The 26270-nt window shown below is 39.8% G+C and overlaps 2 protein-coding genes across 3 annotated transcripts; both read left to right on the top strand.

The window, feature by feature from the left end:
* Window positions 1-751: 751 nt before the first annotated feature.
* On the top strand, window positions 752-14244 carry LOC103278104 (zinc finger protein 814). Of its 2 annotated transcripts, none has more exons than XM_016991897.2 (2): window positions 752-1178; window positions 7412-14244. In XM_016991897.2, the coding sequence occupies exon 2, from the start codon at window positions 7920-7922 to the stop codon at window positions 9723-9725; it is 1806 nt and encodes a 601-aa protein (XP_016847386.2). In that variant the 5' UTR covers window positions 752-1178; window positions 7412-7919; the 3' UTR covers window positions 9726-14244. The 2 variants fall into 2 exon arrangements, with proteins under 2 accessions (XP_016847386.2, XP_016847387.2); XM_016991898.2 differs by lacking the exon at window positions 752-1178 and adding an exon at window positions 1185-1234.
* Window positions 14245-17486: 3242 nt separating this feature from the next.
* On the top strand, window positions 17487-24063 carry LOC134297050 (zinc finger protein 502-like). The gene has a single exon (XM_062973560.1). The coding sequence runs from the start codon at window positions 20175-20177 to the stop codon at window positions 21261-21263; it is 1089 nt and encodes a 362-aa protein (XP_062829630.1). The 5' UTR covers window positions 17487-20174; the 3' UTR covers window positions 21264-24063.
* The last annotated feature ends 2207 nt before the right edge of the window (window positions 24064-26270 follow it).

Raw genomic sequence — 26270 nt, 5'->3', positions numbered from 1 at the left:
GTCCTGATTTTAGAGATTATATTGTTCTGTATTATTACATCACATATTATGTATATGTATATAATTATTACATATTATATTTATAATAAATAAATAAAATATAAAACTTTATTTATATCCCGCCACCATCTCCCCACGGGGACTCAGGGCGGCTTACATGGGGCAGTGGCCCAAACAACATAAGAACAAAATATAAGCAACACAATACAATCACAATATAAAAAGATAAAACAATAATACAATATATCAATATAAACAACAATACAAGATAAAAATTTCATTTAAAACACATAAATGGTAAGACCGTAATAAAAACAGGATAAATTATTAAAAACCCACTGGGCCTGATTAATTAATGACTATCTCCGAAGATAATATAATTTTATATTATTTTCTTAGAACTGGATTATATGAGGCCTTTTCTTCACAGCTGTATAAAATGCACACTGAAGTGGATTATATGGCCGTGTGGACTCAAGATAATCCAGTTAAAGTAGATAATATAAGATTCTAAATGGGTTATATAGCTGTGTGGAAGGGCCTTGAGTCTACACTGCCATATAATCCAGTTAAAATCTGATAATCTGTGGAAGAGGCCTAAGTAAGGCCTAACTGTGCCTGTCCCCTGGGCTGAGTGGGTTGCTAGGAGACCAAGTGGGTGGAGCTTAGCCTTCTAACTGGCACCAATTGGATAAAAACCATTATTCCTCTCCCTCTAATTAGGACTTTTTCTTTTCTTTTTGTTGTATGAACGTAGAGGCATGGATGAGGGGTTGTGCTGCCAAGTGTGTAGTTTTGTTGTTTTGTCCTAGGCCGAAATTTCACTACCCTTTTATATATATAGATGTTCCCTCACTTATTGCGAAGGTTAGGTTCCGGGGCGGCATATAATGTAGTAAATAAAATAAAATAAAATAAAGTAACCCATGTAAAAAGCAAAGAAGGAGAGGCAGGATCTTTCAGCAGGGGCTGGACGGCCATCTGTCGGGAGAGCTTGGGCTGGGTCTCCTCCGTCCCTTGGGACTCTCTCAGGGAGGGCGGGGCAGGGTGACGTCACGGAGGAGGGCGGGTCCTCGTGATCCTCAGGCGTTGGGCTCCACGCGCCCCTTCGGACGTCATTTCCGGAGGCGGGGCGAGGAGGATATTTTGGAGAGTTGAGGAAGAAGAGGACGACAGATGTAAGTATGGCGGAGGGGATGTTGGGGCCCAGCTCTTCATTTCTTTGGGGAAGGAGGTAGGGAGGAGTTCCTTGGGTTGTCTCTGTGTTTTTTTTTTGGGGGGGGGGAATATTATGGGAAGGCGGGAGAGAAAGAGGAAGGCCTTCCTGTCGTTCCCAAGATGGAGGCAGGGCCCTCCTCTCCCTCACTCAGCATTGAGGAGAGGGCAGGCTTGGCTTCTGCTCCTCGGGGGCCTAGGACACAGAGCCTTGGTTTCAAACTGATGGAATCAGAGTTGGAGGAGACCCCAAGGGCCATTAAGGCCCACCCCCTTCTGCCAGGCAGGAGAAGCACAATCCAAGCACCCCTGACAGATGGCCATCCATCCTCTGAATAAAAGCCTCCAAATGCAGCATTGCCCAAACGCGAATCAATTTACAGTAGAGTCTCACTTATCCAACATAAACGGGCCAGCAGAACGTTGGATAAGCGAATATGTTGGGTAATAAGGAGAGATTAAGAAAAAGCCCATTAAACATCAAAATAGGTTATGATTTTACAAATTAATCACCAAAGCAACATGTTACACAACAAATTTGACAGAAAAAGTAGTTCATTACACATTAATGCTATGTAGTAATTACCGTATTTACGAATTTAGCACCAAAATATTACAATGCATTGAAAACATTGACTACAAAAATGCGTTGGATAATCCAGAACGTTGGATAAGTGAGACTGTACTGTATTTTATTTATTTATTACAACATTTATATCCCGCCCTTCTCACCCAATGGGGACTCAGGGCGGCTTACAATAAAACACGCGTACATAAAATATAAAATACAATGCAAATCAATAAAAATTAGTTAACTAATTAATTACAACAACATTCATACATACAATAATAAATAAGCAGATGGGCGCAATCAGGTCTAAAAATACGAGTCTGTCAACTGAGTTCCAGCACACATAATAATAATGCTGCTATTGTTGTTCGAAGGCCTGGTCCCACAACCAGGTCTTGACTTTCCTACGAAAGGATAAGAGGGAGGGAGCCTGCCTGACTTCAATGGGGAGGGCATTCCATAGACGGGGAGCCACTACTGAAAAGGCCCTGTCTCTCGTCCCCGCCAGCTGTACCTGTGAGACTGGCAGGAGCGAGAGCAGGGCCTCACCTGAAAATCTTAAACTTCAAGGTGGGTCGTAGCAGGAGATATGTTCAGACAGATAAGCTGGGCTGGAACCATTTAGAGCTTTATAGATTAAAGCCAAATCAAGGAACATGAAAGGCACGGCAGACTAACTCAACCAGAGAAGTCAGCCATAAGCAGAGCACTTGATGAAACAACCTGAACACAACGTATTATTTGAAAACAGAAATGCTGGACTGTAGGGAACCCCCGCTCGGGGTATTTACTGGAATTGTCGCAGAGGGTGGTAAATGATGAGAATCTAGTCTCTTGTTTATTTTCTGCACGGCCGTGGAGAGATGAACAGCCAAAAACAACAGTGCTCCTTTTGAAAGTGGCTCCCGCCTCAATCATTTCAAACCATGCTGTTTTATACTCTTTGACAAACAACTTAAGTCACAAGTTTAAGCAAAAGGTCAAGCTTTCCATACATGGTTATATGTTAAAATTCTACATCCACTGTTACATTTTGCTATCTATGGAGTTTCTAAATAAGGCAATGAAAATACAGTGGAGTCTCACTTATCCAAGCTAAACGGGCTGGCAGAACCTTGGATAAGCGAATATCTTGGATAATAAGGAGGGATTAAGCAGACTAGGACACAGAACAACGGCTTCAAACTACAGGAAAGGAGATTCCACCTGAACATCAGGAAGAACTTCCTCACTATGAGGGCTGTTCGGCAGTGGAACTCTCTCCCCCGGACTGTGGTGGAGGCTCCTTCTTTGGAGGCTTTTAAGCAGAGGCTGGATGGCCATCTGTCGGGGGTGCTTTGAACACGATTTTCTGCTACTTGGCAGGGGGTTGGACTAGATGGCCCATGAGGTCTCTTCCAACTCTACTATGATTCAGGGCGGATCACATTGACACATATAAGGCAAACATTCAATGCCATATAAAATAGAACATAGACAGACACAGAGGCAATTTAAACCTTCTCCAGCTTCCAGCTTCCTGAGGGTATGCTTGATTCCGGCCACAGGGGGAGCAGCTCCTTCATCATCCACTGCGACAGCACTTCCTCATTCCAACGGTGGCTGGATGATTTTTATGGTGTCGTAAATTAGCCTCCCACATATAAGTGGTACTTAAATTTCCTACTTGATAGATGCAACTATCTTTCGGGTTGCTTAGGTCAACAACAAGCAGGGGCTATATTTTATTTTAATTGTCAGGTGCTCACCCCGACACGGGCTGGCTTCAAACTCATGACCTCTTGGTCAGAGTGATTTATTGCAGCTGGCTGCTAACCAGCCTTCATTAAGCTTAGTTTCCTTAGCGTAATGTACCAGCAGTGGAACATCTTTAGCCAATTCTCCTTTAAATCCATAGCATATGTATATTTTAATTTTATGTTCCAAATTGATTCCCATTCTGAGAGAGCTATTGTTCTCAAATTTTCTGTCCATTTAATCATGCAGGCTTTCACTGTTTCCCCTTCTGTTGACCACTCCAATAATTTATCATAAATTTTTTACTCGTCTTTTTTTTCACTTTCTAAAATTTTGTCACAGAATTGCTCTCTCTGATTGAAACCAGTTATTCTGTCTTTGTTGTAATACTCTTTAATTTGTAGGTAGTGAAGCTCTTTAATTTGTAGGTTGTGAGATTTCAGAATTGTTAAGCCTTTTGTCAGTAAGTTCTTATATGTTGGCCATTCAGACCAACCTAATAGCCTTCTTTGATTAGCCTCCATAGTGGATAACCATAGTGGGGTCTTTGGGTAAAAATAATTTTTGTATTTTTTCCAAATCCTTAATAATAAAGATCGTACAAAGTGGTTCCCAAAATTTTTCTCTTTTTTGTTCTCTCTCATACTAAATGTACGAGTGCCAGCCCACCTGTAAGGATAACAGTTTTTCTCGTATTAAATTCATCCAAGTCCTTAATCCAGACTAGGGCATATGCATCATGATAGAGTTTTAAGTCCAGAAATCCGAAGCATCCTCTAGGGTTTTTTTTTGTCTGTTAATGTCGTGTTCTTTATTCTGGGCTTTTTCCCTTTCCATGTAAATTTCATAAGATCTTTGTTCCATTCTTTAAATTTATTAATATTATGGATTATTGGTAGGTTTTGAAACAAAAAGAGTAGTCTCAGTAAGACATTCATTTTTACCAGAGATATCCTGCCCAGAAGGGAAAGTTTTAGTGATTTCCATTTATCCATTTATTCCATTTTCCATTTCCATTGCTGTACTAGCGGTTTCTTCTGACCAGTTGTACCTGCTGGTTAACTCCTTGACATAGCCTCAGAGTTCACCCCAGGTTAAGGTTCTTCCCATGACCTTGTAGCACCTTAACTTCCTTCCTTCTTGTTTACAAGTTTCACTCAGTGCACTTTGCCCAGCTCATTTTATGTTTTTATTGCTGTGTTTTTCATGTGTTTTATAATGATTGTGATTTTTTTAAATGCATTTTAAATTTATTTGTGTGTTTTTGTATTGGATATTTATATTTGATATCACTGTATGCTGGTTTTATATCTGTGAGCCACCCCGAGTCCCTCTGGGGAGATGGTGGCGGGGTACAAAAATAAAATTATTATTATTATTATTGTTATTATTATTATTATCCATTTCTTTCCTTATTTGGGTCCACACTCTTTCATAATTATTTGTTAGGAGTTGATCATTTTTGATGTAATCCATATGCCTAAATATTTTATTTTTGTAACAATTTTTAAACCTGTTTTTTTTTTTACTTAATTCTTCTTGCTTCATCCTTGCCATATTTTTAGTTATAATCATTGTTTTTTTTCCCCTATTTACTCTGAAACCAGCCAATTTTCCAAATTCCCTCTATTTTATGTAGCCAATTTTCTAAATTTTGGCATGGGTTTTCAATTATACCTATTATATCGCCCGCAAAAGTTCTTGTTTTGAATTCCTGTTTGGCAATTGTTGTACCTTTTATGTTTTTGTCCTCTTTTATACTCTTTAATAGTAATTCTAGCAACAGAATAAAAATAAGAGGTGAGAGGGGACAGCCTTGTCTAGTACCTTTGCTAACCTCAAATGTTTCAGAAATTTGTTCATTAATTTGAATTTTTGGCATATTGTTTGTCATAGATAGCATTAATACTGCAACCCAGCTTTTGCACTTTCTTCTTTCACCTTGGTTAGAAGACTCCTCATCTCCTCCTCACTCTCAGCCATCAAAGTACAGTAGAGTCTCACTTATCCAAGCTTCGCTTATCCAAGCTTCTGGATTATCCAAGCCATTTTTGTAGTCAATGTTTTCAATATATCGTGATATTTTGGTGCTAAATCCGTAAATACAGTAATTACAACGTAACATTGCTGCGTATTGAACTACGTTTTCTGTCAAATTTGTTATATAACATGTTCTGGTACTTAATTTGTAAAATCATAACCTAATTTGATGTTTAATAGGATTTTCCTTAATCCCTCCTTATTATCCAAGATATTTGCTTATCCAAGCTTCTGCCGGCCCGTTTAAGCTTCGATAAGTGAGACTCTACTGTAGTATCATCTTCATATCTAAGGTTGTTAATATTATTTCCAGCAATTTTAACTCAAGTTCATCAAGTCCCGCACATCATGTGATGTGTTCTGCATACATTTTGAATAGTACTCAGATAACCCAGTTCAAGGCAGATATTGAGGGATTTTCTGCCTTGATGTTCTGGGTTATATGGCTGTGTGGAAGGGCCCTTATTCTTCAGGGCTGTTCCCTCTTTTTATGACCTTTCATGTTGGAAATGACAAGTTTCATCAAGCCTTATCTAGCAATCTGTTTGTCTATGATCTTGCTGCTTACTGTTTACTGTATGTATGTTCTGGTATGCAGCTTCATTTATTCTGTGGTTTCTGAGAAGTTATAAAAGGGGCTGCAGACCACATGCTCTCTCTCTCTCCTTTTGACTATGTGACCTGTTGATAGCTGTTTTGTTATAAGAGAGATGCCTTGGCCAACTGGCATAGGGAACCAATTCAAAGATATTTGAAACTGGACCAATAAGTTTTTGTACCTGTGTATGCTGAACACATGAAAGTTGTGAGTAAAGCAAATATGTTATTTCCATCAAAGTCTACTTAATTTTTGTCTCTTGAGTGCATGATAGGAAACAAGTTGTTTTATGGAAGAGTACCTTTTTTTGGGCACCGATAAAAACACTTCTAAAACTCTGCTGTTTTTATGCACTGGCAAATCTCTGTTTTCCTGACAGATCAGAGATTGCTGGTTATGAAGTCAACTGAAACCATTGCCTTGCATAATTATATTTGGTTATATACTACAAGAGGAGATTCTGCTCTAAAGGGTTTTTTGGCTCTTCTCTAAAAGGTTTTGTTCTCTAATATTTAACTTATTTAAACATGTATCTTCTCAACTGCAGGCTAAACACCTCCAGCTCTTGTAAAATATCCCTCTTGAATTGTATTGTCCAGAATGGGACACATGGCTAATCCAGATGAGGTCTGACCAGAGCAGAAGAGAGTTGGACTATGATTGCCTTCAGTTTAGATTTTCCCCTCTCCTGTCTCCCCATTTTAGAGGCCTCCTCCAATCCCCTAGGGCCCCTATCTTCCAATGGAAAGCCCCCTCCCCTTGCTTCCCTCAGAAGGGACTTCAGTGGACACTCTCCCAATCATCTGTGAAAGAATTTTTGTAAAAATTCTAGAGACAAATCCAAGACATTTTTAAAAAGGAGCACGAGAGAACACTGCAGTATATGCTAACAGGGGCAAGAGTCCCTTATAAACTCAACAGAGGAAAAACAAACACCTACTATAGAAAATTGGATGGTTGGAAATCAGGGAACGAATAGAAAAGGACAAGTGAAGAATTTTGTTGAGGGATATATCCTTGGACATATTCTTAAAAGAATGGAAACTTTTTTATGAATATAGATCTGTGGGAGAGGGAACAATTATGTACAACTTTAGATATGTAACCTCTTGGGATACTGATTTGTGAATCTAAAAACAAGCAGAATTAGATCATTTGCTCCCCTGTTCTCCTGGTTCTCAGCCTTGATGTACAATGAGATCTTTCTGTGCATAATTCCTGATGAGATTTTCCTTATTTTCATCATGCAGGCACATCCTGAACCAATCTTGTGAAGAAAATGTTTTGTCAGCTCTGCCATAGGGATGCCCTAAGTCCGAAATAACATGAACGTAGACTGCTGCGACAACAATAAAGAAATAAGTAGGGGGGAAAATTAAAAGCCACGCACCTGTGAAATCAAAGGGGAAAAGAACTGTTGTGATGAAGAGAGAATTTTGAAAAAGGAATCAGAGAGGCTACAGAAAAATCTGAGACTGAAAAGAATTACCGTTCTGTTGAAAGAGTTTATTTTGTGAACTTCTGACATAACATGTGAATCAAAATTACAAACAATGTAATATCCTCTACATCCCTCTCCCAGGGGTTATATAAGCATATAGAATGTGGGAAATAATTAAGATGGAGGAGTGTTCTTCATATCCATCAAATAAGTGCTTCAGTCAGAGTGTCCAGTAGCATTTGCATCAAAAGATCCACACATGGAAAAAGCCATATAAATGCATGGAATGTGGAATGAGTTTCTGTCATAGTTAAAATATGCGTTCCCATCAAAAGACCCACACAGGGGAGAAGCTATATTCATGCATGGAATGTGGAAAGAGCTTCAGTAAGAATGCAAATCTGCGTTGCCATCAAAGGACCCACACAGGGGAGAAGCCATATAAATGCAAGGAATGTGGAAAGAGCTTCTCTTTCAGTGGAAGCCTGCGTTGGCATCAAAGGACCCACACTGGGGAGAAGCCATATAAATGCATGGAATGTGGAAAGAGCTTCTCTTTCAATGGAAGCCTGCGTTGGCATCAAGGGACCCACACTGGGGAGAAGCCATATAACTGCATGGAATGTGGAGAGAGCTTTAGTCAGCGTGAATATCTGCACTCCCATCAAAGGACCCACACTAGGGAGAAGTCATATAACTGCATGGAATGTGGAGAGAGCTTTAGTCGACGTGACTCTCTGCGCTCCCATCAAAGGACCCACACTGGGGAGAAACCACATCAGTGCATAGAATGTGAAAAGAGCTTCTCTACCAGTAGAGGTCTTAAGTCCCATCAAAGGACCCACACAGGGGAGAAGCCATATAAATGCATGGAATGTGGAAAGAGCTTCTCTCAAAGTGGACATCTGCGTTGCCATCAAAGGACCCACACAGGGGAGAAGCCATACAAATGCATGGAATGTGGAAGGAGCTTCACTTTCAGTGGAAGTCTGCATTGCCATCAAAGGACCCACACAGGGGAGAAGCCATATAAATGCATGGAATGCGGAGAGAGCTTCTCTATCAGTAGAAGTCTGCGACTCCATCAAAGGACCCACACTGGGGAGAAACCACATCAGTGCATAGAATGTGAAAAGAGCTTCTCTACCAGTGGAAGTCTTAAGTCCCATCAAAGGACCCACACAGGGGAGAAGCCATATAAATGTATGAAATGTGGAAAGAGCTTCAGTCAGAATCAGAATCTACGTCGCCATCAAAGGACCCACATTGGGGAGAAGCCATACAAATGCATGGAATGTGGAAAGAGCTTCTCTCAAAGTGGACATCTGTGTTGCCATCAAAGGACCCACACAGGGGAGAAGCCATACAAATGCATGGAATGTGGAAGGAGCTTCACTTTCAGTGGAAGTCTGCATTGCCATCAAAGGACCCACACAGGGGAGAAGCCATATAAATGCATGGAATGCGGAGAGAGCTTCTCTATCAGTGGAAGTCTGCGACTCCATCAAAGGACCCACACTGGGGAGAAACCACATCAGTGCATAGAATGTGAAAAGAGCTTCTCTACCAGTGGAAGTCTTAAGTCCCATCAAAGGACCCACACAGGGGAGAAGCCATATAAATGTATGAAATGTGGAAAGAGCTTCAGTCATAATGATAATCTACGTTGCCATCAAAGGACCCACACTGGGGAGAAGCCATACAAATGCATGGAATGTGGAAAGAGCTTCTCTGACAGTGGAAGTCTGCGTTCTCATCAAAGGATCCACACAGGGGAGAAGCCATATAAATGCATGGAATGTGGAAAGAGCTTCTCTGTCAGTGGAAGTCTGCGTTCTCATCAAAGGATCCACACAGGGGAGAAGCCATATAAATGCATGGAATGTGGAAAGAGCTTCTCTTTCAGTGGAAGCCTGCGTTCTCATCAAAGGATCCATACAGGGGAGAAGCCATATAAATGCATGGAATGTGGAAAGAGCTTCTCTTTCAGTGGAAGTCTGCGTTCTCATCAAAGGATCCACACAGGGGAGAAGCCATTTAAATGCATGGAATGTGGAAGGAGCTTCTGTCAGAGTGGAAATTTGCATTTGCATCAAAAGACCCACACAGTGGAGAATCCATAGAATATCTTGGATTGTGTGAAGAGCTACACTCTAGAGTTCTGCATTCCTGTCAGTAGACTTACTTTCATTGTGTGTAACTGTATGGCAGGGGCTTGGGTGGTCCTTGTAGTCTCTTCCAGCTCTAGGATTTTAAGCCCCACACAGAGAAAAAAACCACAAAAATGCATGGAATTTGGAAAGAGCTTCAGGGATGACGGAGCAGGCATCAGTGAACTCACATAGGGCTAGCCGAGGAGTACTCTCTGTGACTTTCCAAATTGTCCCAATATGAAGCTCTACATTTTCTCAGGCCACTTCCACACAGCTGTTTAAAATCCCACGTTATCTGCTTTGAACTGGGTTATATGGCAGTGTGGACTCAGATATCCCAGTTCAAAGCAGATATTGTGGGATTTTCTGCCTTGGTTTCTGGGTTATATGGCTGTGTGGAAGGCCCTCAGACAAGTGTCCTCTCCCTTCCATGCTTAAAAGGATAGAACCCCTTCTCCCCTTGCAACCATTGATAGTGTTTCATCACTACTTGTAGCAACAAGTCCATTAGGATACGAAGCATCTCTCTCTAGAAACAAGGAAAATTTTCATGGGTAATAAAATGAATATAGCATATTTCATCACATAAGAGTCACACTTTCTCCCTTTCTTTCATTGGAAAAGGGGGGGACCACTATTACATGAGGAAAAAAATCTGTTGGTTTTTAAAAATAATAATAAACGCCTTACTACTGAAAGGGGAGAAGGAGTGGTGATCCAGTCTCAAACAGTTCAGTTTGTTTCTTGAACTATAGCACTATTTGGGGCTGATTTCCCTTCCTCCCTTCTCAAAAGGCAAGGCAATTGAAAACCTATGAAATGGGGGTCTCTGGAGCTGCACTCTTCCCCTCTCCCTTCCTTTTTCTGAAGCAAGGCCACTTAGAAGATCTGGAATAGAGGTTTTTGGAGAAAGAAAAGAGGGAAGATCTGAGTTCTAGACACTTCCATTTCTATTTTTTCTTTAAAAATCATTTGCCAATGAGAAAGGAGAGCAGAGTGGATCTTCAGAGACCTCCATGTTGTAGTTTTTAAATTGCTTTGCCATTGGGGAGGGAGGGAGGGAGGAAAGAGAAAATCAGCCTCAGGTAGGAAGCAACTGTTATTCCATTTACATTGAAAGAGAAGGCGGGAAGAAAGGTTATTGTGATCAGTACTGCTGGTGTTTTTAAAACCATGACTAAACTTGCTTTTCATCCCAGCATGCCAATGGACAAGATGTTAAAATCACATGAATGTTGGGAGGGAAAAGGGATTACACCACCATCAGCTTCCCATGGCCCTTTGACAGGATGGCCGTTTCGGGTTTTTGGAGGGTTTTTTCCCGTGTCAGGAGTGACTTGAGAAAATGCAAGTCACTTCTGGTGTGAGAGAATTGGCTGTTTGCAAGGACATTGCCTAGGAAAGGCCCGGATGTTTTACCATCCTGTGGGAGGTTTCTCTCATGTCCCCACATGGAGATTTAGAGCTGACAGACAGGAGTTCACCCCACTCCCCAGATGCGAACCGCTGACCTTTCGGTCAGCAGTCGTGCTGGCACAAGAGTTTAACCCATTGCCCAACCGGGGGGCTCTTATGGATGGCATGGGTATCCCAAGGCCAGTTGGGAAAAGAGAAAGAAAAGAAGGGGGTGAAATGGTGTACAAAGGCCAGAAGAGGGGGATCCCAAGACCAAGTTATACAAGTTGAGTGTCCTTTATCCAGAAATCCCAAGCATCTCTGTTATTTGCTTTTATGATGTTTTTGTTGTATTTTTATGTTACGTAATTGGGGCCCCTGGTGGCACAATGTGTTAAAGCGCTGAGCTGCTGAACTTGCGGACCAAAAGGTCCCAGGTTCAAATCCCGGGAGTGGAATGAGCGCCCGCTGTTAGCCCCCAACTCCTGCCAACCTAGCAGTTCGAAAACATGCCAATGTGAGTAGATCAATAGGTACTGCTCCGTCGGGAAGGTAACGGCGCTCCATGCAGTCATGCCGGCCACATGACGGAGGTGTCTATGGACAACGTCGGCTATTCGGCTTAAAAATGGAGATGAGCACCAACCCTCAGAGTCGGTCACGACTGGACTTAACATCAGGGAAACCTATGTTATGTAATTTTGTTGCTTTTAACCACTGTACGCAGCTTTGAATCCCACCCATGGAAAAAAAGTGGTATATAAATAAATGACTAAATATTCAACATTGCAAGCAATTTGCTAGCAGCTCCTTGCATATGGCTACCTTCCTCCTCTGCCAGCCAAAAGCACCACATCTCTCCTTGTTGCTTCAGCCATCATCACCCTCTCCTCTGCCTCCATCCCTCGCTCAAAGTAAATGGCAACACGAAATCCCACTCCCATCACATGCAGAACTGTATTGGCCTACTTGGGTGGTGGTGGCATCACAGTAGCAGTGCACTTTGATCCCTGATTGTTTTTTCAGTGGGGTTCCTTCTCCTTTACCACCTTCACTACCAGAGAGCGATTCTAACCTCTGGTAAGACTCATGAGTAAGAACACTTGGAAGTATGAGTGTGTGTGAGGGAGAGCAGGCATGAGAGGCCTCTCTCTACACATCTCTTGCACCTCACATTTTCTTTTTCCAACTTCCCCTACCTACAGGGTCTCCCCCAGCCCAGGTCTGTGAGGAGTGCAGCCTCAACTGTGAAGAACCTTCTGGGAGCTCAAGGGTGCCTTAGTACCTAGTGCTGCTCTTGGAAGGCCAGGGGTGCCTTTGCCCAGCTTCAGGCACTATGCCAGTTTCCTGGGAAGGGCAGTTGGGGTTGTAGTAATTAATTACCTCTAGATTTTATTACTGCCATGTGCTCTGTATGGGGTTGTCCTTGAAAAAGGGACAGGGGTTGTAGCTAGTGAAATATGTGACAGCCAAAGTGCTTTGGGGTGGACGAGACTAGAAAACGAATTGGCTCCCTGTTTGATCCTGAGCTTAATTAAAGGACCTGGTTTTGTCCCACAAAGCTCCAAATGGTTTGAGGCCAGAATCCTTGAAACGCCATCTAAAGGGAACCTTCAATTGAGAAACTGAAATCAACAGGCAGATTTAGATTTGTCTTTTATGATTGCATGTGTAGTATTCGCCTAGTAGAGTGGTTGTTTGGGACTGTAGAATTGTTTTAGATTGAAACATTAATTTTGATATTGCTGTGGGTGGGGCATTGTCATTTCGCTTTGTGTAATTTGTTGCTGTGTATATGACTTCATTTTTGTTTGATTGTAGATTAGTTTTCTTGAATAAAAATGAACGGTTTAAAAAAGAGATCACCTCCCTGCTATGAACATGGCTGAAATTCAAGCTCATCCGCTTTTGCACATCCTTCCATCCAGTGAGGTTAATATGACTTTGGGTCAGGGCCTTCTCAGCAGCAATAGCATCTAAATACAGAACATATGCCATCCAATAGTCACCATAGTTAATAATCTAGATCTAATGTGGTCTATCCAATTCAATTTTCTGAATCGGCACCCCGAATAACCCAAGGAACAGGCCTAAAAATGAAGACACCAAGAAAAAAAATAGTTGGAATGTGTTATTCATAGTAATAACAGTGAGGTCATGGACCATATTTTAGTTCTTGTGAACCACTGGTGGTCCACAGACCATAGGTTGGGAACCACTGCTCTAGAGTTCCTGATAGGCAGCTGACACTGGCATTTAACAGGGGATTGGTCCTGTACACTAAGGCGCATGCTCTGGATATTTTGAACTTTAAAAAATAATCTGATTTTATAGCCATTTTGAAAGTTTGTCTTAAAATGTCTCGCAGTCATATATATAATGGAGTTTTTAAAGTTTTTATCTGCCATATATTGCCTTAAAAGTCCTTGATAAACTGAGAAGCAACGAACAAATTAGTCAATATAACCAAAATACAGGCAGTCCCCAAGTTACAAACACCTGTTTTACAAACGACTCATGGTTAAGAGCAGAAGTGAGAGAATAGGAAGTGACGTAAATTATGATATTCTTACCGCAGTATTACTCCTGTTTTATTGTCTTACTGTGTTTTTGTTTTTTTGTATATTGTGCAATGTATTTATGCTGTTGTTTTTGTAAATTTTGGAGGCCCGGTGGCAAAGTGTGTTAAAGCACTGAGCTGCTGAACTTGTGGACCAAAAGGTCCCAGGTTCAAATCCCGGGAGTGGAGTGCGCCCCCGCTGTTGCTCCAGCTTCTGCCAACCTAGCAGTTTGAAAACATGCCAATGTGAGTAGATCAATAGGTACTGCTCCAGCGGGAAGGTAACAGTGCTCCATGCAGTCATGCTGGCCACATAACCTTGAAGGTGTCTACGGACAACGCCGGCTCTTCGGCTTAGAAATGGAGATGAGCACCAACCCCCAGAGTCATACATGACTGGACTAAACATCAGGAGAAACCTTTTCCTTTACTTTTTGTAAATTATGCTGGTCAGGTCTTGCCTCATGTGAGCCGCCCCGAGTCCCTGTGGGGAGATGGTGGCAAGGTATAAATAAAGTGTTTTATTTATTATTATTATTATTATTATTATTATTATTATTATTATTATTATTATTAATTCACCCCTTGGAAGGGAAATTCACTCCTTAAAGAGTTATCATGGGGAAAGGGGGTCTCCACTGAAGCTGTATCCCCAATCCTTGTTTCCATAATAATAATAAGAAGAAGAAGAAGAAGAAGAAGAAGAAACCATTGATCATATCCTCAGCTGCTGTAAGAAAATCGCACAGACTGACTACAAACAGAGGCACAACTATGTGGCCCAAATGATTCATTGGAACTTATGCCTCAAGTACCACCTCCCAGCAACAAAGAACTGGTGGGATCACAAACCTGCAAAAGTATTGGAAAATGAGCACGCAAAGATACTGTGGGACTTCCGAATCCAGACTGACAAAGTTCTGGAACACAACACACCAGACATCACAGTTGTGGAAAAGAAAAAGGTTTGGATCATTGATGTTGCCATCCCAGGTGACAGTCGCATTGACGAAAAACAACAGGAAAAACTCAGCTGCTATTAGGACCTCAAGATTGAACTTCAAAGATTCTAGCAGAAACCAGTGATGGTGGTCCCGGTGGTGATGGGCAAAAGATTTCAGCCAGCATTTGGAAACAATAGACATTGACAAAATTCTGATCTGCCAACTGCAAAAGGCCACCCTACTGGGATCTGCGCGCATCATCCGAAAATACATCACACAGTCATTTCTATATTAATGATATCGTGAAAACACTATCCTCTGACAATCTACATGGCCCTAAAGTTCTGACCAGAACTATCAACATCTTACTTTATGCTGATGATATGGTGATCATGGCAATGTCTCCAGTGGGACTGAGAAGATCTCTGGCAAAATTCAATTTGTACTGTGAACTAAATTCCCTCATTTTGAACAAGGATAAATCCAAAATTATGGTAATTGGAAAAAACAGGAAGCGGTACACTTGGACCCTAAATGGTGTACATTTGGAACAAACTAATAGCTACAAATATCTAGGTATTATATTTTCATCATCTGGTGCTTGGTCTAATCATATTACTCATAGTATACAAAGAGCAACAAAAGCAGCAGGTTCCATTTACAAGCTGTACCATCATAGATAACCAGGCACAATCAGGCCTGCCCTGGAAGTCTTTAAGAAAAAAATAATGCCAACACTCATATTTGGTGCCGAAATTTGGGGGCACACCAATTTGGCCAAGATCGAAGCCTTCCAAGTTAAGCAGCTTCGCACTCTTCTGGGACTTTCCAGAACAACACTGATGGTTGCTGTAAGGGCAGAGCTAGGAATGCTCCCAGTAAAAGCTCAAATTTTAATGAGACAATTCAATTACTGGTCAAAAGTAAATCAGATGAATTCCAGTAGACTTCCACATCTATGTTTAGAGGATCAAGACCAGCGTGCCCACAAGTCATCATGGGTAGCGGCCTTAAACAATGAGATGGCTAAAACTGGCCTTCCTTTACAATTTTTGAATGATCTAGGACCTAGGGCAAAACAAGTGCTCATGCAACGCACTCATGATATCTATGCTCAATTGGACCTAGCAAGTATAGGTAGGTCTTCTGCCACAAAGTTTTTAGCCTCCCACAAAATGAATACTCATTTAGAACACTATCTGACTATTCCAGTTCCGTTACCCTTAAGAAGAATATATACCAGGGCCAGGTTTGAACAACTCGGTATTATGATGCAAACTGGTCGCTACTGTAACATCCCAAGAAATGAGAGATTCTGTGTCTGGGGAGATCAAAAAGTGGAAGACATCGAACATTTTTTGATTGACGGCCCAGCATATGCCGAACTTCGACACAGATATTTACATCCATTACTATCTAATTTTAGGTCTCCCAACAGAAATGATCTTCTGACAGTCCTCTTGCAAGGACAAGAAAGATCCACCATAATTAGAGTCAGCCTCTTTACCCTGAAAGCTATCAAGAAAAGAGCACATTTCCTGAAAGAAGAAGAATCAGGAAAATAAGATTTTGTCAGCAAACACATGGTCAGCTGCCTGTCCTCCCATCCTTTTTGCCTTGTTTTTATTTATGTTGCACTTTGAAATGGTCATATGACTGGTCAAACAAATAAATTATTACATCACACAGTCCTAGACACTTGGGAAGTGTTCGACTTGTGATTTTGTGAAACAAAATCCAGCATATCCATCTTGTTTGCTGTGTCATAAAATATAATAATGATATCTATCTTGTTTGGTGTGTCATAACAACAACAACAACAACAACAACAACAACAACAATAGAATACTTATATCCCGCCCCATCTCCCCGAAGGGACTCAGGGCGGCTCACATGGGGACCAAGCCCAGCAATACACAACAAAATAAAATAAACTGTCCTTGCAGCTTTTTTGGAAACCTGGCAGCCCTGTGGGGTGGGGAGGGTCCTGGCAGGGACTCCGCCTCCAAAGCACCTGGGAGCTCATCCTGGTTCCTAGAGAAGCAAGGGATTGTTTTGCCCAGGAAGTCTTTGGAGAGAACAATACAAGGAGCATCGAGGCGGGAAGGCTGAAAGCAGGCAGAGAGAAGCCACGAGGAGGTAAGGATGCCATGCTGGGGTTGCAATCTTGGCCTGGAGCATGAGGTGCAATCCTTGGGGAAAAGTTTGCAATATTGGGTGCAAGATTGGAATGCAGGTTGCAACAGTGGAGTGAAAGGAAAACCTGCCCTTCCTAGCTTCACTTTCCCCCCTGCAACAGGAGGTATTTTATGTTATGTCATTGGTGCCTTTAATTAGGCAACTTTTACAATATTATGTTCTAAGTGTGGATGGGGATTTGGGGTGGTAAAGTAGTGATTGGCTTTGAGTTTGGGGATGTCTTCCCTGTATGTTCTTTTCTTCCTGCCCCTTGATCCTATCATTGTAGGCTTTGTTTTGCCATTGTTATTTTTTTTTAAAAAAAAAAGACCTGAAATATTGATACAGTAGAGTCTCACTTATCCAACATAAACAAGCCAGCAGAACGTTGGATAAGCGAAAATGTTGGATAATAAGGAGGGATTAAGGAAAAGCCTATTAAATGCCAAATTACATTATGATTTTACAAATTAAGCATCATGTTTTACAACAAATTGACAGAAAAAGCAGTTTAACACACAGTTAATAGGGTTGTTGTATGTTTTCCGGGCTGTATGGCCATGTTCCAGAAGTATTCTCTCCTGACGTTTCGCCCACATCTATGGCAGGCATCCTCAGAAGTTGTGAGGTTTGTTGGAAACTGGGCCACCTCTGAGGATGCCTGCCATAGATGTGGGCGAAACGTCAGGAGAGAATACTTCTGGAACATGGCCATACAGCCCGGAAAACATACAACAACCCTGTAATCCCGGCCATGAAAGCCTTCGACAACACATTACACAGTTAATGTTATGTTTATTGTTAAGGTTTATTGTGTTTTAGCGTATTGTTTATTGCTTGTTGTTTATACTGTTTTAATTGTTTTTAATTTCCCTTTTGTTTTGTATTGTTATATTGTGTGTTGAGGCCTTGGCCTTTGTAAGCCGCATCGAGTCCTTCGGGAGATTCTAGCGGGGTACAAATAAAGTTTAATAATAATAATAATAATAATAATAATAATAATAATAATGTAGTAATTACTGTATTTAGGAATTTAGCACCAAAACATTGCAATGTATTGAAAACATTGACGACAAAAACATTGACTACTGAAAGGAAGACTGCGTTGGATAATCTAGAATGCTGGATAAGCGAATGTTGGATAAGTGAGACTCTACTGTAATCCCATATTATATATCAATACCCCAAACTGAAAACCATGAGAAATATATCAGGTTTTATGCTGTTAGAATAAATATGGTATCATTGATATTCTCACATTAGAAGCATAAATAGCAGATGATAAACCGAGATGACCTACCAAACTTTCTGAATTATGTAATAATTAATAATTTGTTAACAATACAGCTGATTAATAAGACAGTATTATACAATGCTCTATAATTATGAATTTTCTTGAGGCAGACACAAAAACTGAATATATATTTATAGTTATAGTAATGATAATAATAATACAGTAGAGTCTCACTTATCCAACATAAGCGGGCCGGCAGAATGTTGGATAAGCGAATATGTTGGATAATAAGGAGGGATTAAGGAAAAGCCTATTAAACATCAAATTAGGTTATGATTTTACAAATTAAGCTCCAAAACATCATGTTTAACAACAAATTTGACAGAAAAAGCAGTTCAGTACGCAGTAATGCTACATAGTAATTACTGTATTTATAATTTAGTACCAAAACATCACTATGTATTGAAAACATTGACTACAAAAAAGGCAGACTGCATTGGATAATCCAGAACATTGGATAAGCGAATGTTGGATAAATGAGACTCTATTGTAATAATAATCTTTATTTGTATCCCGCTTTTCTCTCTAAACGGGACCCAAAGCAGATCACAACATTATGTAAAAGACAATACAAAACAATGTACATATGTAAAACAATAACCTACAAAATAAATGTACATTCAGAAATAAACATATTTAAAAACATTTTATATAGACCACAGTAAAAAGCGTTGATAGATGTGATTTGAACCAGATATAACGATTGCAATTGTTTTGTAGTTTACAAGGAAACAATCCTTTTCCTTGCACTTCTTAGGTGCTTGGGAGTTAATCCTTCAGGATGGGCTCATTTGCAAACAAGGTGCATCTGCACTATAGCACTGATACAGTTTAACTCTACTTTAGCTGCCAAGACTTAATGCCATGGAATCCTGGGATTTGTAGTTTGATACTGTTGAGAATCCATTATGGACAGTGCATGTGACTAGCGGTGTTTTGGATTTCAGATTTTTTAAAGATTGTGGAATATCTGTATTAATGTGTATAATGAGATATCTTGGACTAGATATGAGTCTGCATTGTATAGTAGTGTAGATGAGGCTCTAGACCTATATAATGCAGCTGAACTGTGTTGAACTGCATTATGCGGGTCTACACTGACCATATAATGTACAGTAGAGTCTCACTTATCCAAGCCTCGCTTATCGAATGTTCTGGATTATTTTGTAGTCAATGTTTTCAATACATCATGATATTTTGGTGCTAAATTTGTAAATACAGTAATTACTACAGCAAGTATGTTGGATAATAAGGAGGCATTAAGGAAAAGCCTATTAAACATCAAATTAAGTTATGATTTTACAAATTAAGCACCAAAACATCATGTTATACAACAAATTTGACAGAAAAAGTAGTTCATTACGCAGTAATGCTATGTACTAACTACTGTATTTACGAATTTAGCACCAAAATATCATAATATACTAAAAACAAATGCATTGGATAATCCAGAACGTTGGATAAGTGAGACTCTACTGTACTTAGCATTACCGCATATTGAACTACTTTTTCTGTCAAATTTGTTGTATAACATGATGTTTTGGTGCTTAATTTGTAAAATCATAACCTAATTTGATGTTTAATAGGCTTTTCCTTAATTCCTCCTTATTATTCAAGATATTCACTTATCCAAGCTTCTGCTGGCCCGTTTAGTTTGGATAAGTGAGACTCTACTGTAGTTACAAATTGCATTCAAATTGTCAGTTTGATACAGCCTTGTGTTTCATATACCCTTATACACACATACTGGATATTATTTATAGTAGTTGGAATAATGCTGCACATAAAATAATCTTTGTGTACATTAAATCACCAGAAAGCAAAGATCTTACTATCTTCACCATCCATGTGGGAATAAAAGTGGATCAAGTGGAAAATAAGTCAACAAGTAGGACGAGAACTCTCTCCATTTCTCCGATGTTCTTGAATGTCTGATCCAAGAAGGTGAGAAAAGCAGAAGGAGTTCCCTGTGTGGGAAAACTCTCAACAACCTTTCAAGTACTATTGCGCAAAGCAGAATCAGCACACAGCAAGAGCCATAAAAATCCATGGAGCTTGAAAACAGTATCAGTCAAACTCTTTCCTCACGCCAGAAAACCCACACAGGGAAGAAACCATATCAATGCACAGAATGCGGGAAGGGTTTCAGCACAAGAGGAAATCTTACTGTCCACCAAAGAATTCACAGTGGAGAGAAACCATATCAATGCACAGAATGTGGGAAGAGTTTCCATGATGCCGGACAACTGACATCACATCAACGACTTCATACAGGTGAAAAGCCTTATAAATGCCTGGAGTGCAAAAAGAGCTTCCGTTTAAGCGGTAACCTTCTATCGCATCAAAGACTCCACACAGGGGAGAAACCATATAAGTGCCTCGAGTGTGGAGAGAGCTTCAACAACAGTGGAACTTTAACTGGCCACCGAAGAATCCATACAGGGGAAAAACCATTTAAATGCTTAGTGTGTGGAAAAAGCTTCCGTTTAAGTACTATCCTTTCTACACATCGAAGGATCCACACAGGGGAGAAACCATATGAATGTATGGAATGTGGGAAGAGCTTCGGCCAGAGTCAAGAGCTTACTTTCCATCGAAGGCTCCACACAGGAGAGAAGCCATACAAATGCCTGGAGTGTGGAAGGAACTTCCGGGAATCAGGGAAACTAACTCTGCACCAAAGAACCCACACAGGGGAGAGACCATATCCGTGCCCGGAGTGTGGAAAGAGCTTCCGACAAAAGCCACACCTTAATGCACACCTAAGGATCCACTCTGGGGAGAAGCCATATAAATGCAACCAATGTGGAGAGGGCTTCAGCCATAGCGGAGGTCTCAGTATTCATCAAAAACACCACACAGGGGAAAAACCGTATAAATGCATGGAGTGTGGAAAGAACTTCCTCTTAAGTACTAGCCTTACCTTGCACCTAAGAACCCACACTGGTGAGAAACCCTATAAATGCACCACCTGTGGGAAATGCTTCAGTCAACATGCACACCTTTCCAGCCACCGGAGAAGCCACACGGGAGAGAAACAATATCAATGCATGGCGTGCGGAAAGCGTTTCAGCTATAGTGCAAGTCTTACTAGTCATCAAAAAACGCATATGCGGGAAAAACATCCAAATGCATAGAGTGAGCTAAGACCTTCAGTGAAAAGGGGAAAGTTAGTATGCTTCAAAAAATCTAAAGTAGAACTTGTTCCGAGTTTTCATCAGAATTTTCCTAATTGGGTGTTTATTAAAGTTTGAGACTTCTGCCACATTTCCATAAATTATATACCCTGTTTCCCCTAAACTAAGACATCCCCAGAAAATAAGACCTAGTAGAGGTTTTGCTGAATTGCTAAATATAAGGCCTCCCCCGAAAGTAAGACCTAGCAAAGTTTTTGTTCGGAAGCATGCCCACTGAACAGAACACCAGAGTATGCAGGATCGGTAAATGTACGTACCATAAAGTGTTGTACATTGAAATATTGGTACAGTAGAGTCTCACTTATCCAAGCTAAACGGGCCGGCAGAAGCTTGGATAAGTGAATATCTTGGATAATAAGGAGGGATTAAGGAAAAGCCTATTAAACATCAAATTAGGTTATGATTTTACAAATTAAGCACCAAAACATCATGTTATACAACTAATTTGACAGAAAAAGTAGTTCAAGTCGCAGTAATGCTATGTAGTAATTACTGTATTAACAAATTTAGCACCAAAATATCACGATATATTGAAAACATTGACTACACAAATGGCTTGGATAATCCATAAGCTTGGATAAGCGAGACTTGGATAAGTGAGACTCTACTGTAGTAACAAGAAATTCTTGACAGGATTCACAGTTTGTCTGGTTATGCTGGTTTATGATAACAACTACTGTACAGTATATAATAAATGTTCAATTTTTTTGTTCAACAATAAATGTGAATTCTTCATGGAAAAATAAGACATCCCCTGAAAATAAGACCTAGAGCATCTTTGGGAGCAAAAATTAATATAAGACACTGTCTTATTTTCAGGGGAACACGGGTATGCATGCAATGCAAGCCAAATTTTAAATCAGCTCCTTTAAGAAGTATGAGGCTTTGATTATCGAGATGCATCCATTTTAACCAATTCAGTTAAAGTCTGTTGAATAGATGGAAAATCAGTGGTTGCAAAGAGCCAACTATAATTATTTTATATTGTGGCTGGTGCTCTTTAATATTGACTCAGTTTGGGTCCCCAGATGTTACTGAACGACAACTCCCATCACTTCTGGTTATCTACCTTGTGGATTTGGAATAATTTGAATTGTCACCCAGTAGCGCTTGTGACTCTGAAGTTGGGGAAAGGTTAAATGGCAGTTTAACATCAGACATCATATGCTTTGTATCTAAATTAAAACACAACTATTCTGATTAAACAGAACAAACTGAAGATTTGAGCTTTAGAGATGAAACTATATATTCATTTAACTAGACCAAAGATCCTTAAAGCCGCCAATGCCAATCCCCAGGAATTGCCATAGAATTATGTCGGGAAATTAAGCAAATTTCTAGAGGTGATACCGCTAGATCCCCCCAACATAGCTTTCTAGTATGCAAAGGACTGGAAGTAAGGGAATTTGATGGTGTTTCGTCATGTATGCAATTTCACGGTCAGAAATCAACCCCTGTGGATATGGGATTTTTACTGTATAGTTCTTTTTTTAATTTGTTTTCTGAATGTTGATTATTACAGTGTAAATTAGTTTATCTGTATTAAAACATCAGTGAATATGAAATATTTTTAAAAATGAAATTCTCTGCAATTTAGCTTGTGATGTTTTCAATTCAGTTTTAAGAATCTTTGTTTTGCCATTTTATGCATGCTTGCCTCTAGAAAACAGGTTGACCCAAAAATAAATGACATAGTAAGAATTTCTAGAAAGAATGCTGTCAATTATTCCTATTTTTAGATATTCTATTTTTGTGATGTTCAATTTGTATTTTACATGTTAGATATTTCATATATTGCTTTAGAATACAATATCTAGACTATGAATCTAATACCATTGTAGGAGCTGAATCAGGGAAATTTGACTTGAACTCCAAATAACCTGTTGATCTCTGTACTTTGAACAAGTTGCTGATTTTTGTACTTCGAATAAGTTGCTGATCTCTGTATTTTAGATAACTTACTGAGCCTTGCATTTGAACTCTGTATAATGCTTTTAAATCATGAGACATTTATTGAACAACAATACCCCCAAATATGGTAGTGCCACCTTGTTAGGAAGTGTGTATGAAATCATAAGTTACAACTGCGCATGTTTGTAACAATGGTCTAAATCGAGCTGACACTCAGTGTAAAGGGTGGCAGTTTTACCAACTTTGCTACGTATTGGTCTGGTGACCACAGTGATTACTCTTTGCAAACAGTAAAATTACTTTGAAATCTATCATCTATCTGTCTATTTTCTCCCTCTGCTCCAAGGCAGAACAGAAGGGTAGCATGACTTGCCTGGATATAGACACTATACTCCTATTTATGCGGTCCAGTGCCATATATTCAGAACATTTGTTACTATGGTAGTAGTACTGAAAATATGGCTCCATCTAGGCTGCCATATTATGCAGTTTGCTTGCATTGAACTGCATTATATGAGCCTGCACTGACCATATAATGCAGTTTGAAAACTGCATTATATGGCAGGGTAGATGTGGCCATGGTTAAAGATTCTGTTGTTGATTTACAGCCACTTAATGGTCCTTAGATTTTTCTCTTTTAATTTGATTTATAATACTTAATTTAGTGTTCCTTCTTTTTATAGTCTAGTCACATTAGAACTGTTTCCATTGTAAAAATATATTCATTAAAGCATTTTAATACCATGCATTCTGCATTCACTGTTTTGTAAATTTCTTCCTTTTTTTCTACCATGTTTTATACCTTTCCAATAAAGTTTACATTTCTTTATTTGTGCATTGTAACTTCAAGTAGTTTCAGGTGGGAATCTTACTCTTGAAGTCTCTGGTTGAAAGTTGTCCTATTTCAGGTCTAAAAATGACAGCAACAAGAAACGAAATAGAAAAAACCCTGAAGCTGCAAAATGGTCTTTATTTGTGGACTCATTTCAAGTAGTATTCCTTCTTCAGGACAATGTCAGCAATGAAGAACAAGTTATATTCTAAAGAACTCATACAAAAGGGCTAATGTTAGGGCATATTATTATTATTATTATTATTAATATTAATATTATTGTATGACACAGCAAACAAGACAGATATGCTGGATTTCGTATCACAAAATCACAAGTCGAACACTTCCCAAGTGTCTCGGACTGTGTGATGTCTTTTCGGATGATGCGCGCAGATCCCAGTAGGGTGGCCTTTTGCAGTTGGCAGATCGTAATTTTGTCAATGTCTATTGTTTCCAAATGCTGGCTGAGATCTCTTGGCACAGCACCCAGTGTGCCAATCACCACCGGGACCACCTGTACTGGTTTCTGCCAGAGTTTGAAGTTCAATCTTGAGGTCCTGATAGCAGCTGAGTTTTTCCTGTTATTATTATTATATCTCACATTTATGTCAACAAAAGAGTAACTAAAGAGGGGTTTCTAAATATTGGACTGCCTCACCTCTGTAATCTTTTGATTACAGACTGACTTCCTTCACTTCAAGCAGAATGCAACTGGGTGGGAGGTTGACATAGTTTGCATTCATAGCATGTACGTATTTTGGTGGCGGGATAAGATTCCCAAGTAACCAACTCAATCCACTCTGATGCAGCCACTTGCTGAAACAAGTCAATCTGAAAATTGCTGTGCATTTTCCATTGTGGTTTAACGATTGACAAAATGAGCCTAATGCACTCCTGTGATTTGCTGTATTCTGTTACTGGTTAGATTTTCTATAAGTACGTACTATAAAAATAAACCCATGTATAGTTAATATGCTTCTTTCGGTGCCAGATGTATCGGTTTGAATGTTGACATTGGAACCAACATGTGGTTGAATAAGCTGCTGTATTCCCTTAATGGTGCATTTTCATTATAGCATTAGTGCAGTTCAACACCAATTAATCTACAAAAGCTCAGTGCTGTGGGATCACAGGAATTGTGGTTCTTTACTTTTTAGCAGAAAAGGCTAAAGACTTTGTAAAATGACAACTTCCAGGATTCCATAGCCTTGAGCAGGTAAAGTGGTATCAGACTGTATTAAATCTATCATGTAGATGTGCCCATTCTGGAACCCAAACCAAATGTGGGGGGAGGGGGGTAATTTTATCTATGTTAGAGGAAATTGTCATTTCTCTTCATTCCCTACTTGATTGACTTTTTGTCAAATTCATGTTAAGCAGACATTTGGAATCCCCATATACCTTTTGTCTATTCTGACTTGAGATTCTGACAATATGTGAATCTACGCTATAGAATTGATGCAGTTTGGCACTATTTCAACGGCCATGGCCCAGTGGCATGGGATCTTGGGATTTATAGTTTGATCATGCACCAGCACTCTTTGGCAGGGAAGACCTTGCAAAACTACAATTCCCATGAATCTGTATGTCTTCGAATATTCCCACCCCCTTTTCAAGACGATTTTCATAATATGTATATGTGTATATGCTTCCCTTGCTATATGGATATGTATAGAGGCACACACACATGATGCTTGTTTCTAAAAGGTACCAAATCATATTTTTACAAGAATCAGGAAAAATATGTTGAAGATCTGCATTCTATTACTGTAAAATGCAATTTTCTAAGCCCTGTACTGAAGGGATTTGACACATTTTGATGGTTTTGGTCTGTACATAACATTCCACTCCTAGCCAACCATGTGCTGTCACCTATCATTCATTTATTGAATTTAATACCTTTTGGAAACCCACCTCTGCTGATGCAAAGTTGGCAGCTATAGCAAGAAGCCTTCAACCCTTCATATTTGCTGGAGTTAGGGATACAAGACCAATGCTAAAGTGGAATTTTTTAAATGTTTTGTTTTGTTTTATAATACCAAAGATAACAGCTTTTCCATTATTATTGCCATTATTATTACCTTGCACTTTATTGACTATTTTAGCTGTGAAACTACCTCTCCCTATTTTGAAATATTCTGCACTTTGGCCCAGATCCGTGTTTTAGTCTCCCGTTTTTAACATTTTATGCTGTATGTTGATTT

The sequence above is a fragment of the Anolis carolinensis genome, chromosome 2, assembly GCF_035594765.1.
Source record: "Anolis carolinensis isolate JA03-04 chromosome 2, rAnoCar3.1.pri, whole genome shotgun sequence".
NCBI lineage: Eukaryota > Metazoa > Chordata > Lepidosauria > Squamata > Dactyloidae > Anolis > Anolis carolinensis.
This window is presented reverse-complemented; position numbering and strand designations above follow the sequence as displayed.